Source organism: Gouania willdenowi, chromosome 9, assembly GCF_900634775.1.
Source record: "Gouania willdenowi chromosome 9, fGouWil2.1, whole genome shotgun sequence".
NCBI lineage: Eukaryota > Metazoa > Chordata > Actinopteri > Blenniiformes > Gobiesocidae > Gouania > Gouania willdenowi.
In genome coordinates this window covers 38,384,109-38,403,416 of record NC_041052.1, presented here as the reverse complement: position 1 = coordinate 38,403,416, position 19,308 = coordinate 38,384,109, and the positions used below count along the sequence as shown (strand labels likewise).

Sequence of the window (19,308 nt, the reverse complement as noted above, 5' to 3'; positions counted from 1 at the left end):
TTCATCCGACCAAACATACTCCGTCACAGAGCAGCTGTACTACGAAGCAGGTTATCAACACGTTCACTTAAAGAGTAACTAAACCTCCAGGTTTTTCCTGATCTGCCAAATCCAAAAAATGTCTTGATTATGGGCGGGGCTTCTGAAGCAGTTAAGACACGCCCAGTTTATACTATAAAATCTCAATCAATCTTTATCAACCTTGGGGTCACGTGAGATGTCTAGTAGTAATAAAACGTAAAAAAAAAATTAAATGTTTAATTTATGCTTAATGTATTTATTTTGCACAAAAAAAATAAAAATAATAATATTACAGAAATAGATCAACTGTGCAGTAAGAGGCAGAAAACTCAAAGAGCTTAAACATTATTATTCTTTTTCAAATTAAAACACCAGACACAATCTCAAACAACTTTATTCTATACTTTCACTTTCTTAAATAGAAATCTAGTCAAAACAAAATGCAGTGTAAACATATCTGAGCTAGCGTTTATTGTTACTTTGTGCACTGATAACTACTCTATTTGTAACTCAGTATAAAGAGCATAATTAAAAAAACAAATTAAACAGAAAAAAATACTCTGCGGTTCCCATAAAATTTGTGATGTAAAAATGGGGTCACGACAAAAAAAAAAAGGTTGGGAATCACTGATCTATGCTATGCTAACTCGCTACCTAATTCTCACTATACCGTTTTTTTTTTTTACAATTTTCTCAATCCAAGTCCACAGGTGAAACTTCCCATAGGAGGGCGGAGCCTACAGTGCTTGTTTGTGATGGTCCCAAAAGATAACAGAATCTCATTCTTAGCCCATAGCAAAATTAAATTGTAATAGCTATAGTTTTAACAGCGAAGTCGCATTTTACAACAAATCACACCAAATTGATTGGCTTTAACTAAAATGTTGAGAGTTGGACCAGGATCAATCAACAACACTACTTAATACACAAATACATATTGTGGTTTTGGGGTGTAGTCACACTTTAACAGAGGTGATTTCAGCTTGGCTACTTAACAGGAAGAATTAAAATCCATAAACCAGGCCTAAAGCAACACTGATGCTGCAGGAAGGAAGTAAAGAAAACTGCAGACTGAGATAATACATTAGAATCAATCAGATGATAAATGGATGCACGTGTTGCACAGAAGTGTTTCTATTCACGTATCCGCCTCATTTTGGGTGCAGTCTGTGGCTCTGATACACCACTTAGCATAAAGCAGCACAGCATGTGTCCTGCTGAGGCTCAGCATGGCTAACAGTGTGCATATAGGCACCTATGAGTGAATGAATGAATAAATGAATTGGTCCACGGATACGGAGAACGCCCGACACGCTCGTCAGATGACAAATGTACAGTAGCTCAGTTCGACAGATGAAAATCTATACTTTATTTATAAGATTGGTCAGGAGGTGGGGCTTCTATGCTCGCTGAGATCTTATCTAGAACTTAACCTGGTTCCGACCAGGTTTGCCGTTCAGCATCAGTTACCATGGTGATTTACCTCAGTAAGAAGTTAACCAGCGTACATGGAATTTAGTGCGGTATGGAAATCCAGCCAAAATGATCCTTTTTGTGTATTTGTGTGTCTCTGGAGTCTTTTTGGTATTTATGTGGGTTTTTTTTTATATAGCTTTGTTGTCATTTTGTTTTTTCTGTGCTTCTGTCATCTTTATGCATATTTGTGTTATTTTAACACATTGTTGTGTGTCCTTTTGTGGTAATTTTGTGTCTTTTCAGATCATTTAGTGGTTTTCTCCTTGTTCTTTTGTGTGTCTTTACAGTCTTTTGGGTGTTTTTTTGTATTTTTTAAATGTTTTGTTGTCATTTTGTGTATAATTCTTGCAGTTTTGTGTCTTTTGAGGTTTTTGTGTGATTCCGTTGTCGTTTTGCTTGTTTTTTGCTGGCATGTTCATCTTGATCTTTGGCAGACTGCAGTGCATCTTGGGCCATTGAGGACTGGCAGCTAGTTTGCAACATGGGGCTCATTCTGAGAGACAGCTGCAGTACGAGCATTTAGTGATGTCATAAATCCACTGGCATATCACGTTAACTACAGAGTGTCAGTGGGAAGTCATTCATTAGGTAAAATGGTCATCAGTTTTCACACAACACCGGTAAACCTCCATTGAAACGCAGAATAACATCAATAGAATGTTTCACACTGAGGAAAGTAAGGAAACAATAACATTTCAAAGTAGTCCAAAACGTTCACGACTGTTTTCGTCTTGGTTCTATTGCCGAGATAGATACTGTATACCCATTACAGCAGCCATGGCTACAATCTCATTTTGTGCGTCCCTAAAGTAACTGCACTAAATCAGAATCAGAATTCCGGTAACAATTTAGTTTAGGGAACGCCCATTAACCATTAATTAGTTGCTCATTAGCATTAGTAACATATTGGCTCTTACTTAGTCATCATTACTTACTTATTAATGCCTTATTACTGTAAGTACTTATTAATGCATTACTCATAATAATGCCTTATTATAAACTTAATGGCAGTCTTGCAGTCCAAACAAGGTTAGGGTTAGGATTAGGATTAGGATTAGAATTAGGGTTAACGTTAACACTAACCCAGCCATGTTGAGATCGTAATTCATGTACAACAACTTCTTTATTTACTACTAATAAGTAATAATTCTGAGGTAATTGAGGGAAAACTCTTAGTTAATGGCTTACTGGTTGTATAATAAGGCCATGCAGAATAAGGCTTTAATAAGTACTTAATAATGAATAATTAAGTCAATATGTTACTAATTTGCATGGTAATAAGCAACTAATTAATGGTTAATAGGTGTTTCCCTAAACTAAAGTGATAACAGAATTCCTGACTCCAAAATACACAAAACGACAGAAAAACACTCAAACAAACAATAATAATGCACAAAAATGACTTGCACAATTATTTGAAACTTAATTTATTTTCCACAAAGGCACCTGTATAAAATAAAAGACTTGTCTAAATGTAGAATTATTTTTAAAATGAAATAACATCAATGAATTAAATTCAAAATAAAGAAATTCTCATGCTCTTTGTATCGCTAAATGTATGAACTTTAAAACAGTGCCATTCCAAATGTTCCATGTCTGTAACTATATAATAGGTAGAAACCACAACCTGAACCATAGAAAGTGGCTGTAGGTTGATCAGAAATGGCATGACTAAAAACATATGGATTATGTTCAATGTGTCTTCATAAACTGCTGACCTGTAATCAGTACAGTACTGTGGTTTAAGGCAGGAGTGTCAAACTCATTTTAGTCCAGGGGCCAAATACACAGCAGTTTAATCTCAAAATTAGTAATTTCAACACTATTGTGCCCTAGTTTACACTTCTACGCATTCATAAAATATGAAATATGTAAAAACCGACAATATCCAAGCAATAAGTGACAGATATCAGTCCCAACAGGGTCTTCACTTTAAATTTGTATTTAATTAAGGGAAATCATGTCAAAATTTGAGAAAAATGTAAAGGCTTTGAAAGGATTTTGCATTTTTAAACTGTTTAACATTAAAAATGACTGCAATCGTGCAATGTAATAAATGGAACAAATGGAACTTCATTTATTTTCCACAAAGGCATCTGTATACAATAAAAGGTTTGTCAAAATGTACAATTCTTTTTTAAATAAAATAATACCAATGAATTCAACTAATATATATCAAGCTCTAAGTATAGCTACATTTATGAACTCTACAACAGTTTTGGCGCCATGCGTTACGTTTTATCTGATTGGTCGGCTATGATGTGATGCATGCCTGTTGATCATTTTAAAACAAAAAAAATAATAATTTACTTCGGGTAACGGTTGGGTGTAGAAATGCAACAAATTACTCTATTTCTTTTAAAACGTACAAGTAAATTTACTGATTTAGAAATGTACTAAAAAAACTACAAGTGCCCTAAAATTCTAAGGGCACTTGTACTTAACTCAACTTTCCTTTAGGTAAAACAGAGCTAATTCTAACCTTTCGTTGTGATCCAACAGGACTGAAGCAGATCAAGAGGAAGGTTTGGGTCAGAGCCGCTCTGTAAAGCTGCTTTAATGGAGTTGGCACAGGGAAGAATGAGAGTTTGGTCTACAAACAAAACAAAAGCTAATTTTATCAGTGAGAGGAAAGGAGGAGGTGGACAAGCAGAGAGAGAACACCGAACCACCACAAAACCGCCACAAATAAGGTGAAAGCTTCACCTTTTACATGTGATTTCAGGTGTTTTACATTAGGAGGCCGCGACGGGGCAGTGTAATGCTTTGAACGTCAAGTTTAAGAAATTATCTATTTAACCCTTGGTTCCCAAAGTGGGTTACGGGTATCCCAGCGACACATCAAATTGTCATTGGGGTAAGTGAGGAGAAAGTAAACAATGTGACAACATTGGAGACTAGAATATAAATAGACCAGCAGTCAGGAGCCTCAATGCATTGCCACAATTTACGCATTGGCCATACGACTAATTTCTCAGACAAAAATAATCTCGTCAAAAAAATAAAAAAAAATAAAAAATGCGAATTTGGTGAGAGCTACATTGCTTTGAGCTAACCAAAAATGTTTCATGCCTTTTGCCACCACGTACTTTTCAGCTTTGACAAAAATAAAAGAGATCTTTTTCACATCAAAAATACCGTTAAGCTAATTAATTAAATATATCTATCAACACAAAATACACCTATACAGAAAAAATTAGCACAACAGAACAGATCATTAATTTAAACAACAGGATTTATTAGTATTACAAACAGGATTTATTAATATTACAACATAGTTGTAGGCCTGAAAGAAAGAAAGAAAGAAAAATCAAATGAAAAGAGATACTGTAAAGTTAAAAAGTAAAAAAGAGAAAATAATGTGGAACCTTTCAGATCCAACAGTAGAGTATTCATTTTCTTATTTTTAGGACACACTTAAAATGTTTAATCTTCTGTCAGTTACATTGCAAACATGAGAAAGATCAGATTATTCTGTATCTTTTCAAACTTTTCATGGTTGGTGTTTTATCAATAAGGAAAATATTCCCAATAAACCGTCTGCCTTCTCGCTTTCATTGCTCAAATACAGTGACGTGCCGTGAGCACTAGGGTTGAGTAGGCAGGGCGGGGCAAATCGAGACCACCAATGTCAACACCAATGACAATTTCATATGTATGCTGGCAAGTGTTCATTCAATTTAATTTAATTCAATTCAACTTTATTTGTATAGCGCAATTTACAACAAAGTCATCTCAATGCGCTTATTAAAATATAAAATTCATATTAAAGAAAAAACCCAACAAGATCCACATGAACAAGCATTTAGCCATCTAACAAAATCAACATTGTAAAACACCATTAAAGAAACAAACAATTATTTAATATAGCCTCCATACTCTCCCAACAAGATATATCTCATGACACGGCAGCGCATCCATTGTTGTGTTGGAAACACAGCAACATGGAGGAAATGACGACAACAACAACAACTCAGAACAGCCTCAGTGAGGATCATCCACAAAGTCAATCCTTCCTTTTGTACCATTCACTGGAGAAAAAACCAACAATGTTCTGACCTTATCTTTGCTGAAGCTCTGGTAACTCAGGTGTTGGTCTCCCATCTTTTAAAAGCTGTCATTTTTTTCTCAAAAAAAAGTTTCTCTATCATCTCTGGTGCTGTCATCCTGACTGTAGTATTAACCCGCCCACTAGCTAGAGAACGTAGCAGCAGCGGTCACATGGCATCAATTCACTAATGTACTGTGAACTTACGTATAGCATTTAGCATAGCGTGGTTACGTCCAAAGGCTGCTCTCTACTCTGCCTTTGGACGTAAATGGTTGTCATCTTGGGGACCTGACTGCGCATGCGCAAACACATAAAAACACGCAATGGGAACAGAGGCAGAGGAGCAACGTGCCTTTGGGCGGGGGCGTGGCCTCCCTCTGCCTTACAGCAGAGTGAGACTGTGCGGCTGTTCCAGGAAATAGCGCTGTTTAGTAATTTGGGCTATGAAATGCACAAAATGCGTACACTTTCAAACTTATAGGTACTGTAGGCTATTGGAAATGGAAAAATAAATAATTTATCATTATATTATAATTAAAACAAATAATCAAAATATGCCTACCTTGCCTACCCTGATGACACGTCACTGCTAATACTTCACACACCTCCTCGTGAGTGAAAGCTGAAGTTCACTTGAGAGCAATTGTTCAATTTAGGAGACATTTCCGGGAAAAAATGTTAAAGAAAGGTCTAAAATTGACCTGGCAGAATTTGATAACTAGTTCAACAATTTTGTATGTAATGACTGAAACAATGAAATGAAGACTATTAGTTTGATTGGGAATGACTATTCAGCATCCATAAGTATAGTTAATTTTGACTGACATGACATAAGCAAATGATGATGTCATAAAACAGCAGATAATTGTATGAAAGCAACTGATAATTGTCCAAAAGCATTTGCAATTTGTTCAGAGGAAGGAGAAATTGCTACTATGATGTGCACAAATGACTAAATGTTGTGAAGGTTGAACTAATAGTTATGAGAATTTTCATTCTGCTCTGAGAAAAGCACCAAAGTGACATTGAGCTGTGCGTCAGTCTGTCCTCTACCTTTTAATACACTGATCGTCTCATCCAATGACGCCCTCTGGCGGCTCGTGCTCTCCGAACTGAGCGCTCTGACTGGTCACGTGGAAAGTCAGCTGATGTGTAGAGATCCAGGAAGCAGCAGCAGTCATGTAAAAACAAGCTAACCCTGTTCGGTTTTTTTTTTTTGTCAAATAAAAGCTCAGCTTTGGAATTTCAGCATGTTTGGAGGAGACGATGAAGATGGAGACTTTCTCTCTTCCTCTGGGGGGTGAGTTTGTTTGTTTATTTTGAAGCTAACGCTCATTAGCCCTCGAGCTAACGAGCTTAGCTGCCTGAAGTTTTCATTCCTTGTTTGAAACATTTGCCATGTTTTATCCATTAAAAACATCTTGAAATGTATTTAAACCCCAGGTTGAATTGTTATTCGTCGTTCGGCGGGTTGTTATAGCAAAAGTTATCTAAGTTGTTTTGTTTTTGTTTTTTTACTTAGGTTAAAACTCTTACAAGTATAACGTTAAATGAGGTAGTTCTTATAATCTTTATTTTTCTTCAATAAAACTATTGCCGAATTAAATAATGGTTACATAGTCGTGCACGGATTAATATTGTTGAAAGTTTGAGTTTAAATGCACTACATATCTCCGCAGGGAATCTTAAAATAACAGAGTTATTAAAGGACTTTGGCAGTGAGTTTAGTCTGGTTGATTGTTTCTCCATTGATGGGGTCATCTCTCATGTGATTTATTGCTTTTGAATGGTTTGTTTTATGATGATCATATTTACAAGGGTTACATTTTCACACATTAACTTTAATTTTAACAAATTTGATTCAAAAACAAAAAGTAGCCTTAGATATTTCAATGCTATATCATCACCTTTTTCACTCCCTGAGGCACTGGTGCTTAACCTGTGGTTCGGGACTCAAACGTGGGTTGCGGGAACGTTGATTGCTTGATTGTGGAGAAAAGGCAAAAATATTCTTTTTTAAAATGGGATCTTATGAAGTGCATTCTTTTTACGTGTCTAACAATAAGTGGTAACAATTTAATACGTGGGTTGCTTCACAACTTCAGCATGTGACCCACATAAGCCTTTGGCTGCGTCCGAATAGTCCCTCCCATATGGTCCATCCTTATCTCCTTTCCTATCCACTTTTCCATAACTCCGTGGATGACGTCACGGGGTTAAGGAAAGGTGTTAGTAGAGGAGTTAGGAAAAGGCCATCACGTTTGTTTTGACTATCAGACGCACTTCCACTTGGTGACGTAATAATCCGACGGCCGCGACGGTTAGTGACGTCTGCCGTGGTGAAAAAACTACAAATTTCCGAAAATGGATTAAAAGTGCATTTATAACACTTAACGCTGATATAATCTCAAAAATCACAAGGTTTGATTGTAAATCAAAGGAAAAGAGACTACGAGGCTACGAGGAACAAATGTGAAACTAAAAGAACGTCACATTGAAAATGGATGCTCACACTCACCTTTCACTCATTAATATGAAATATTGTTGAATTCAACATAATGTGGCTAAAAATGTTTCTTATCCTTTTTTTGTACGACAGAGTGTCTGTTTTATGTCAGTTATAATCAGATAACATGTCTGCATATTGTAAAATATGGGGTTTAGATACTTTGACAAGACAAGACATATTATTGCATTGGTGCTAGGGATGTACCGATACAACTTTTTTATTTTTCATATAATACCGATATTGCAGCCTTAGATATTGATCCGATATCAGCATGAATCATATATATGTATTTATTTTATTTATTTATTTTAATAATAAAAAGACTTATTTTGTAGTGTAGAATGTTTGAAAAGGCTCGATCAAGTGATGTCACTCAAACAGAGAACAATAGTCAGCAACAGTAGGTATGAAAAAACTGACCCATTTATTATTAATCAATTTGTAACATAAATTTTAACCTTCAAAATAATATCTACAGCATTCTACAATTGAATAGAATAAATAAAAAATGAATTGAAAAAAAAAAACCCAGTAAATCTGGAAATTTGAATCCGATATTCGTTTTCAGGCTAATATCTGATCGATATTGGATCGGGACACCCCTAATTGGTACGTTCATCATGAGTTTCCATAAGCGCCCGGCGGTGCGTATACCTTTAAATGTTGTTGCTGCAAGGAATTGTGGGTCATCATTATTTCGTCTCCTTTGGTAAAGGATGCATCAGTGTTTCCTAGGCTAAAGGAGGTTATAAAGGGAGGAATGAGCCTCTTTTCCTCAGCTTAAAGAGAACTCAAACGCTTTTTATCATGGCCACCACTTAAACACTTCTGGAGGTGTAGGAACAGTGGATAGAAAATAGATAGGAGGGACTATTCGGACGCAGCCTTTGCCTCTCCTGGGGACAGCACCTGTGGTTGAGCTGTGTAGCACGTTTTGGGACAATATCACACATCTACGCACAATTTGTTCCCAGTAAACAGGTGGGTAAAGAGACAGTAGTGAAATCTTACAATATCACGGGCTTCACCTCCTGAAGTAGAATTATCTTTATGACACAAACTAAAACCTCACTGACATGTTTCGGGACAATATCACACATTTCCACCACATTTTGGGATATAATATGGGTGATTTAAGGTTAGCTTTAGCAACTAGGGTTGGGCGATATTGACCCAAATTCATATCTCGATATTTTTTCTCAAAATAGCAACGTACAATATAAATCTTGATGTTTTTAACTGAAGTCTGACCAGAAAATCAATTCAGGGTTAAATTTGCTGAGGTAAAAAAACAGCTGCACAATATGTGCCACTTTTGGCTTTTTCTCCTCTAAAGGACAGCACATGTGAGTTAGTTCTGTAGTGTGGCTTGTTTAGGACAAGGGTTCTCAATCTTGAGCTCAGGACCCTATTTGGGGTTGCGAGACACTGGGAGGGTGTCACCAGATGCATTCAAGAAACTAAGAACATTTTTTTTTTAACAATTTGAGCCCTTTTTTGCTTATATTTAGGCTTTCTCTACAACTACACCAAACTTGCCAAATTTTAACTTATTTTCACCACATTTTCTTGCCATATTTTTGCTCCTTTTAATGCATTTATGCTACATTACTCCCATTTCTACCACTTCTCATCAAATTTTAATGCCTTTTCTGCACATTTTTTCCACTTTCAATACATTTTTGCCACTTATAAACTCATTCCACCACTGTTCCTACCAAATGATGCATATGTTAACCCATTATTGTCACTTTTTACCTCTTTTCACCACATTTCATGTTTGTTTTTGGTAATTTAACCTAGATATGTAACAAATTCACTCAACTCCCGATACAATTCGATTCACTATACTGGGTACACGATACGATTCTCTCACAATTTATTTTACAAATGTAGACTGTAGACAAATGATGTTTTTTCTTCAAAAATAAAAATAAAAATGCTCTTTTATTCTCTTTTATCTTTCATTGTCAAAAGAATCCCTTGATAAATAATGCAAAACATCCATACATCCATTTTCAGACCCACTTTATGGATGGGCCCCAAAAATCTCCCCCCTTTATTTCCCCTTATAGATGGTCCTGTCTCCACATGACTGTTCTTCAATGTTCATGTCTGTGTTCAACCACCTTCAGGTACTGTGGGGGTCCCCGGTCTCTGGAACCTTTATTTTGGTTCCAGAAACCACTGGTTCCAAAGGTTCCAAACCACTGGTTTAGGGGAAGGTCTGTGTTAGAACGAACTCAGTAAAATCCTTTTAACTGAGCTTTTCATGCTGTTCTGAGAAGTAGTGAAAGCAGTCGTGACGAAGAATGAATGCTGGCTTTACTCTTAGTGGTGAGTTCTGCCTCTGTGATGGCTAAGAGCTGCCGTGTGATGGCGGTTAATTCTCCTCACATGCTGCCTGTTAGACGAGAAAGGCTCCTCCTCCTCTCCTCCTGCTGTTGAATCTTCCATAGTGGTGTGACAGCAGCTCAGAGGTGGGCTTTTCTCCTGGTTTGGAGCTTTATCCAGGTTCTCCATGCACTCAGACTGCTCTGCCTCGCCACAGCTCCTCATCATCGGAGATGGAGGCCTGGCAGAGTTTAACTCGTCTGCTGTGGGAGACGGAGGAGGCGGGGATTACCTGTGGAAGGAGTTTCAGGGGTCGGTTTGAGGAGCTCAGACTAGAAATGTGCTTTATCTGCGAGGATGGGAGGATTTGTTGGTGTAACTTTTTATCGCTGTGAGGTAGGGATGTAACGATTCACTCAACTCCCGATATGATTCGATTCACGATACTGGGTTCACGATTCGATTCTCTCACGATTTATTTTACAAAATGGGACTGTAGACAAATGATGATTTAAATATATTACTTTATTTTTTTGGGGGAAAAAAAAATAGAAAATACTGTATTATTTTCCTTTTATTTTTCATTGTCAAAAGAATCCCTTGATAAACTATTCAAAACAATGCAATTAAACTAAAAATAAATCTTCAATGAAATAAATAAAGGAATAATACAAATGAAGAAGAAGCCTATTAATTTAAATTCTGGTTCTGTAGTAAACAATGCAAAACTGCATAATAGTTCTTTTTCTTTTTAAAAGTGCAACTGAAAATGTATTTTGTGCCTTAACAATTGGACTTTAAAAAAAAAAAACAGTCTGCACTGTATTTACATCAGATAATTGTTTGGACCAGCAAAGGGCTCTGGTAACCCAGTGGTCGGTTGGGATGCAGCTATTCTGTGCAGTGAAGAAGAGATGCTATGCTAGCAGACAGAGCTAATAGAAAAACGGGCCTTTTACAAATATTCACGTAATATTACAGGTATTCTTTCGGTGCTAAAGGGGTAAGGAATCATTTATGAACATATTTAAGAGTAGAAGGCGGCCAGAAAGAAAGTAGTAGCAGATTTTGCCCGCCGCCTCAGCATTTGGACAAGAGAAGGGTAAATATATAGCGCCCTCTGCTGTTTTAAAAAAGTACTGCGATTCAATTTTCAGAAAATTGATATGAACCGTGATACCTATGAATCGATTTTTAACTGCCTAACGATCAATCGTTACATCCCTACTATGAGGTGTAAAACATGTTTGCTCAGCAGCTTTTTAAAGGTGTGGATAGGAAACATATGAAGTTTAGTCACTCATTTTTTTGTTTTTTTTTGTTTGAAACCTTCATTTTACACATTAGTGCATGATCTGTAAAAATTTACATTAGTGAAAACTGTTAAAGAACATGATACAATATTTAGAATTCAAATTTTATTTATTTAATGACTTATTTAGATATTTAATTATTTACCTACTTGTTGTCTTATTGGTTTACTTACATATTTAGTTGATTATAATTATGATTCACCTACATCTTGTCCTATTTTCTTAGGTAATTATTTTCTTATATTATTTCTTATTTACTTTTTTACTTACCCATTGTTATATTTACTGTTCATTGTATTTATTTATAATTCACATACCTCTCGTCCTTTTTTAATCACTTATTTATTAATTCATTTCATTTTATTTATTTATTACTCATTTACCAAGTTATTCATTATTTTTTTTATTATTTGCCTACTTGTCTTATTTTCTTATTTATTCATTTACTCTTGTAATTCCAAAATACATTTTTGAAACTTATTTATTCGTTTTTATTTGTTATTTCTCTACTTGTCTTATTTATTTATTTATTTATTTATTTATGTATTCGTTTTGATAATTTATTACTCATTTACCAAATTATTCATTGTTTTTTTCTTGTCTTATTTTCTTTTGTATTCCTATTTTACTCATTTACTTACTTTACACTTTAACTTATTATTATTTGTTATTTATTTACTTATCTTATTTATTTGCTCATTTCATTGGCACTTACTCATTTGTACATTTCCCTGTTTATTTATTTATTGCATTTATTTATTACTTATTTACCTACTTCTGTCTTTTCTTCTTTATTTATTTACTTGTTTATTTATTTACTTATGTCATTGTGTTTGTATTACGTGTATGTGTCATATCATTACTTATTTATTTGCTAATTTACCTTAGTACTTTTTGTATTTATTTATTCATTCATTACTTAATTATATTTTACCAAACATTTAAACCAAACATGGTATGGTTTAAACCAAACATCTGAGTATTTTGATCCGTGTTTTGTTTTATTTTTATTTTGTGAAGTTCCATTTTGTGTCAACATGGTTTTAAATGATATTCAAAGTGTGGTCTGTGGTCTTCATGTCATTAGCTGTATGTATGGTGATTAATGCAGCAATTATGTCATGGTTCACAGATTTCAGACTGGAACTAACCCAGTTAGATTTACACATTTCATGCCAAACGCAGTGATGTACAGACGACTTGTTGTGTTCCCCAGTGCAAAGCTAGCGTCTCTGTTCGGACTGGACCAGGACACCAGTCAGGGAAACCAGTCCTTCCAGTACACGGCTCCCAAGCAGCCCCGAAGGAGCTCCAACCCAGGTAGGAACGTAGAGGGTCTCGATAACCACGTCAGGATCTCCAGGTGTGATGAGGCACCGCCTCTGATTGGATCGTCTTTGTCTTTGTTCCAGCACCAGCCAATCAGAAATCAGCTCCACCAACAGGAGCTCCTGCTGTCCTGTTTGCCACCGCGGTCCAAGCGTTCAGATGGTGAGTGTGAACATGACTAATCATGTTCTCTATTCTGGAACCACCAAGTTATCATCACGTCTGCGTTCAGTCTGTTTTTACGTACGTTTAGTCTGTATTTAGTCAGTTTGTAGGTACTTTTAGTCAGTTTGTAGCCTGTGTTTGGTCTGATTTTCGTTACTTTTTAGCCTGCATTGAGTTTGTTTTTAGGTACTTGTAGTCAGTTTTTAGGTACTCTTTGTCTGCTTTTAGCCTGCATTTATTTGGTTTATAGGTACTTTTGGCTTGTTTTTAGGTACTTTTTGTTTTTAGCCTGCGTTCAGTTTGTTTTTAGGTAATTTTTGTCTGGTTTTAGGTACTTGTAGTTAGTTTTTAGGTACTTAAAGTTTATTTTTAGGTAATTTTAGTTTATTTTTAGGTACTTGTAGTCAGTTTTTAGGTACTTAAAGTTTGTTTTTAGGTAATTTTAGTCTGGCTTTATGTACTTGTAGTCAGTTTTTAGGTAATTATAGTTTGTTTTGAGGAACTTTTTGTTTGTTTTTAGATACTTTTTGTTTGTTTTTAGCTACTTTTTGTTTGTTTTTTAGGTGCTTTTAGTCTAATTTTTGTCTGTTTTTAGGTACTTTTTGTTTGTTTCGTGTTCAATGAAAATTTATTACATTACAAGTTTTTTTTTATATAATGCAGCCTTACCATCGTACATAATGTCCTTTTATACGCCTGCTTTCTGATTTAAGTATAAATCCATATTACTTTTGTAATGTTATACTATATTTGTGCAACTGCTTTTGAATGTTTCTGGTTTTCACCATGAAAAAGCATTGTTCACTGCAGTATGCTAGAATTAAAAAAACAACAATGCAGATAAAAGAAGTGTTGAGGGTAAAATATGATGGATATTGGTAAATATTTAAATAAACCCAGACCACAGAGGTTTAAAAGGATGTCCACACTAAGCCCCTTGTTTTTTTCTGTCGCAGTATTAACGGACAGTACGTGAAGCAGGGGAAGCTGGGAGCGGCCGTGCTGGGAACTCACGCAACAAAAGAGGTGCGAGCCCTGCTGAGTGGTCACTGGTTTCAGATTAATGCTGCTGTGACTTATGCATTCACCACTGACACGCCTCTGCCTTCCAGTATAAGCTGCTGCTGTACCTGAGCCAGCAGAAGCAAGTGACCGCCGCCAAGATCCACTCACGCTTCGCTCTGACGGTAAGTGTCGGAGAAGCAGAAACGCCATTAAAATCAATCAATAAACTGTTTTTAGGTACTTTTAGTTTTTTTTATAAACCAATTTTTAGTCTGTTTTAATCTGTTTTAGTTTGTTTCAGGTAATTTTAGTCTGTTTTAATTCATTTTTAATCTGTTTTAGGTACTTTCAGTGCTTTTTGTTATTTTATTTTTTTTCAATTTGTTGTTTTAATCAATTTTTAGTCTGTTTCATGTAATTTCAGTCTGTTTTAGGTACTTTTAGAGTTTTTTTTTTTTTAAACCAATTATTAGTCTGTTTCAATCTGTTATTTGTCTGTTTTAGGTACTTTCAGTCTGTTTTAATAGTTTTTTGTCTGTTTTAGGTACTTTGTCTGATTGAATCAATTATTTTGTTGGTTTTAGGTACTTTTAGACCGTTTTTATCTGTTTATAGTCTGTTTCAGGTCATTTCTGTCCATTTTAATACATTTTAATTGGTTTGAGGTACTTTCAGTGTTTTTTTGTTTTTGTTCTTCAAACCAATTATTAGTCTGTTTCAATTGTTTTGTCTGTTTTAGATACTTTTAATGGGTTTTAATATGTTTTTAGTTTGTTTTAGGTACTTTTAGACTGTTTTAATCAATTTTTAGTCTTTTTTAGGTGCTTTGTATGGTTTTTTTGGTACTTTTTTTTCTGCTTTATGTACTTTTAGTCTGTTCTCTGCACTGATGTAACCTAGACAAGAAAAAAAGCCCCCAATTAAATTAAATTGGGGGCTTTTGCCTTTATTGTTCATATTTGTTGTTCCACATATATGAAATTTGTCCTCTGCATTTTAACCCATTCCCTGGGGAATTCCCTGGGGAGCAGTCGGCAGCCATTTTACGGCGCCTGGGGAGCAGTTTGTTAAGGCGAACAATTTAATTTAATCTCAATCTGGTAAACCTTGGTAGAACTAAACTTTCTCCTTGCTTCTCCTGCAGGTGCAGCCAAACAATTACTGCTCCTTCTATGATGACCAGAGACAAAACTGGTCTCTGATGTTTGATTCGGACAAAAACGCCTCCGACTTCTGCAAAGAGGTGAGTGATCTGGGTGAGTTTCTGCTGCGTTTGGATGAAATATGAAACTTTCTGCGGCATGTCAACTATAATGCGGAGAAGGGCAATAGGCCCTGTCTAATTTTGTGCGGTCCCCGAAAGTAGTGACTCCAAACACACAACGTGGCAGAAAAATACACAAATTGATAATAAAGCACACAAAATGGTAGAAAAATGCACAAAACAAAAGCAGAAAATACACACAATGACTGACAACATGACAACAAAATTAAAAAAACGTTACTCCAAAAACACAAAATACAACAAAAATATGACTGAAAAATTTACAAAATGACAACAAAACACACAAAATGAGAAAAAATCATACCAACCAAGACGAGCACAAAAATATACAAAGATGGAGGGAAAATATTCAACACTTCTTTGTAATTTCCTGTTATTGCTTAAATGTCTTTATTCTAAAAGCTGACATGAATGTTGATCTTGTGACCCTCAAATAAGAAAATCTAATTATGATAAAAGTTTCTGCCTTAATGCATGATTTAGTTTTAGTCTGGTCTCTGTGAGCCACATCAGTGTGTGAACCAGGGTTGGGTTCAATTACATTTATTATTTTCAATTACGTCCTCAATTATCCATGTTCAATTTCAACTCACTTATGATTAAAATAACTAGCATTTTTTCCACTTACAATTACATTCTCAATTACTAAAGTTCAAATTCAATTAATCACAATTACTGAGCCTAAAATAAATATGCCAATAAAACTTAACCTTCCTCTTGTCTTAGATTTCTGTTAGCATCTTTTATGATACCCATGTCTTAAATCAGCTCTAAAATACAGTAAAAAATATGATCAATCATGCATTTTGTTTTTCATCTTTTGGTTGCCTTGTTAGGCTTCCTAATCAATGAAAATATTGGTATTAATATTTTTGGTGTGGGTGTCTGAGCATTTATTCCGTCAGTATACCCATTGATTTATATGTATTTCTTATAAAAATGATAAAATAATACTCAAGAGAAGTGACAGGTAGTGGGAAAACTTGATATGAGTCATATTTTATTTATTGTTAACTTCATATGTGTAAGCCATAGAATTGTAACATGGTTCCCCAGTTTTGGTTAATTACCATACCAATTACAAACTCAGTTATATGAACTCTATTGCAATTCAATTAAGATTACAACAGCAATGGATTTTTTCAATTACATTTACAGTTATAATTATGCCATAATTGTAATTAATTATTGTTTACGCGATTAGAATTAGAATTGACTCTAACCCTGGCGTGAACACTGCTGACTCTTTCTATCGTGTGTTTCAGGTTTGTCTGGCTAAAGCTAACAGCGTTCCAGCTTTGGACTCTGTGATGGTCCAGGATCTGAGTCCTGGTGAAGGCCAGGCGGTGGAGAATGGAGATTCCCTGGAGGTGGTTTACACAGGCTGGCTCCTGCAGAACCATGCCATCGGACAGGTCGCAATACAGCTGTTTTTAAATAATAATTGCAGTTGTTTGGACTTTATGGAGCTTTAAATATACTTTTATGATCTCCTTTTAGATGTTTGACACCAACCAAAACAAAGAAAAGCTGCTACGACTGAAAATTGGAGCTGGGAAATTGATTAAAGTGAGTCTAAAAACTGTATTGAGTCTATTCTCAGAAAGAGGAGATGCTTTTTTAGCTACTGCAGCTTTTCTGTTACTTTTCTGTTTAATTTTTCTCTCATTTTCCTACATTAATTTCCCCTGTAATGAACATGCTTCCCCATCGTGGGGCGATAAAATGTTCTCCCGTCGTATGATGTCCTTTCATGTGTTATTGTGTCATATTTCATCTTGTCGTGTCTTATTTTATCTTGTCTTTTGTCATGCCTTGTTATGTAATTTTGTCTTCTTTGTCTTGTCATACCTTGTGAGATTGTGTCATTTCATATAATTTTTTGTCATATCTTGTCTTAAGTCTTGTCTTAAGTCATATATTGTCTTGTCATATAATTCCTTGTCATATTTTTTCTTATGTCTTGTCATATCTCTTCTTGTTATATATTGTTTTGTCATCATGTCTTGTCATATCTCTTCTTGATATATCATTTGTTGTCATATTTTGTCTTGTCATGTTCGGTATTGTCATGTCATGTATTGTCATACATTTTGTCATACCTTGTCTTGTCATATCACGTCATGACACTACAAGCATCATGTGTTGTCTTGTCATATCTTGTCCTTTCTTGTTATATGTTTTTTTATTATGTCTTGTCTGGTCATATTTTGTCATGTCTTGTGTTGTCCTGCTATGTCGTGTCCTGCCAGGACTGTCCAGATCTCAAGCACATTGCTGGACTGGTTGCTGTGTTCTAGTGTTTTGTCCTGTGGTCTGAGCAGGGATGGGAGGAGGGGATGATGGGGATGAAAAAGTCCGGCCGTCGTCTCATCGTCATCCCCCCCAGCCTCGCGTACGGGTCAAAGGGCGTTCCTGACCGTGTCCCTGCCGACAGCACTTTGGTCTTTGAGGCGGAGCTTCGACGGGTGAGTCCCACTCTGCTTTACAAAAGCCACGCTACATACATTACAGAAGGGACAGGCAACTCTTTTGTGGCCCCAACTGCGATTGTCTGACTGAGGGCCACATTTTTTACATTCACCAATCTGAGCATTAACACAGGAAGGAACAAAACTTTTACTTTTGTTTTTGTGGTAGTTTTGTAATTTTTTTTTGTCATTTTAGTACATTTTGGTTTTGGTGTATGCTTTTGTTTTATGTATTCTTTGTTGTTTTGTGTCGTTTCTGTATTTTTGTTTGTTTGTTGTGGATTCGTATACAATACAATAGTCTATTTTAATCTGTTTATAGTCATTTTTAGGTTCTTTTAGACGGTTGTAACCAGTTTATGGTCTGTTTTACTTACTTTTAGACTGTTTTCATCTATTATTAGTCTGTCGTAGGTACTTTTAGACTGTTTTAACTAATTTATAGTCAGTTTTAGGTTATTTCAGACTGTTGCAATCTGTTTATAGTTTGTTTTACATACTTCTTGACTATTTTAGTTCGTTATTAGTCTGTTTTAGGTGCTTTTAGTCTGTTTTAATCTGGGCAATGGTAGCCCGTGTCTGACACACAGGATGTGTTGCTACAGTCACTTGTGTATAAACCTTTCAGCCTTAACTCGTTTGAAGAGATGCTGAGTAGCCTTGTTTTTTTGTTTCTTTTTGGTGCCTCAGGTGAAGTTTTCCAAAGACAACAGCTCTGACCAGATCAGCGTCGGCTCCAGAGACTCCGCCGCTCCATCTCCTGCTCCATCTCCATCCACCAGAGTAGAAAACCTGTCCCCAGACGCCTCAGTTCAGACGGCTGCGTCTGGTCCTGGCAGACCAGGGTGAGAGGAGAGTCCGCCCTGGAGAAATGTTGAGCATAATCCAGTCCTTTGTGTACTGACACATTTTGTTTTTGACTGTTTCCCAGAGATCCTCCTCTTCGTGCAAAGTCCAACTCACTAAATGAGCAGCTGACAGTATGAATCCACTTTATGATGTGTTGTCTGTACTTTAGGAGCTTTTATTAACCTGATGTGTCTGTGGCTCAGAATCCAGATGCTACCAAAGCCAAACTGATATCACGCATGGCGAAGATGGGCCAGCCCATGCTGCCTTTTCTGACTGGCACAGCAGCTCATCCTGAATCCAGTGATTCCGAGCTCGAGGTCAGTGGCAACTTTTATTTGTCAAACTGGATAAGAATAGAACACACAAACAAACAAACCACTGAGCCAGACATGATGCAGCCTGGTCTACTCTATATGGATGTTTCTCTGACACGGAGGAACTTTTTAAGCATTGTAGTTAATTGAACATTGACACATCATGCAGTTATGTTATTACAG

General features: G+C 35.9%; 1 protein-coding gene across 3 annotated transcripts in view; it reads left to right on the top strand.

The window, feature by feature from the left end:
• The first annotated feature begins 6,686 nt into the window (after positions 1–6,686).
• The window catches only part of fkbp15b (FKBP prolyl isomerase family member 15b), a 35,739-nt gene continuing 23,117 nt past the window's right edge, over positions 6,687–19,308 (top strand). For all 3 annotated transcript variants that reach the window (XM_028456348.1, XM_028456346.1, XM_028456347.1), the window contains exons 1-12: positions 6,687–6,848; positions 12,921–13,024; positions 13,117–13,195; positions 14,155–14,224; positions 14,311–14,385; positions 15,348–15,446; positions 16,754–16,903; positions 16,989–17,057; positions 17,813–17,956; positions 18,650–18,804; positions 18,891–18,939; positions 19,012–19,128. In XM_028456348.1, the coding sequence (XP_028312149.1) occupies positions 6,799–6,848; positions 12,921–13,024; positions 13,117–13,195; positions 14,155–14,224; positions 14,311–14,385; positions 15,348–15,446; positions 16,754–16,903; positions 16,989–17,057; positions 17,813–17,956; positions 18,650–18,804; positions 18,891–18,939; positions 19,012–19,128 (1,161 nt within the window). In that variant the 5' untranslated portion in view covers positions 6,687–6,798. The remainder of the gene's footprint in view (positions 6,849–12,920; positions 13,025–13,116; positions 13,196–14,154; positions 14,225–14,310; positions 14,386–15,347; positions 15,447–16,753; positions 16,904–16,988; positions 17,058–17,812; positions 17,957–18,649; positions 18,805–18,890; positions 18,940–19,011; positions 19,129–19,308) is intronic.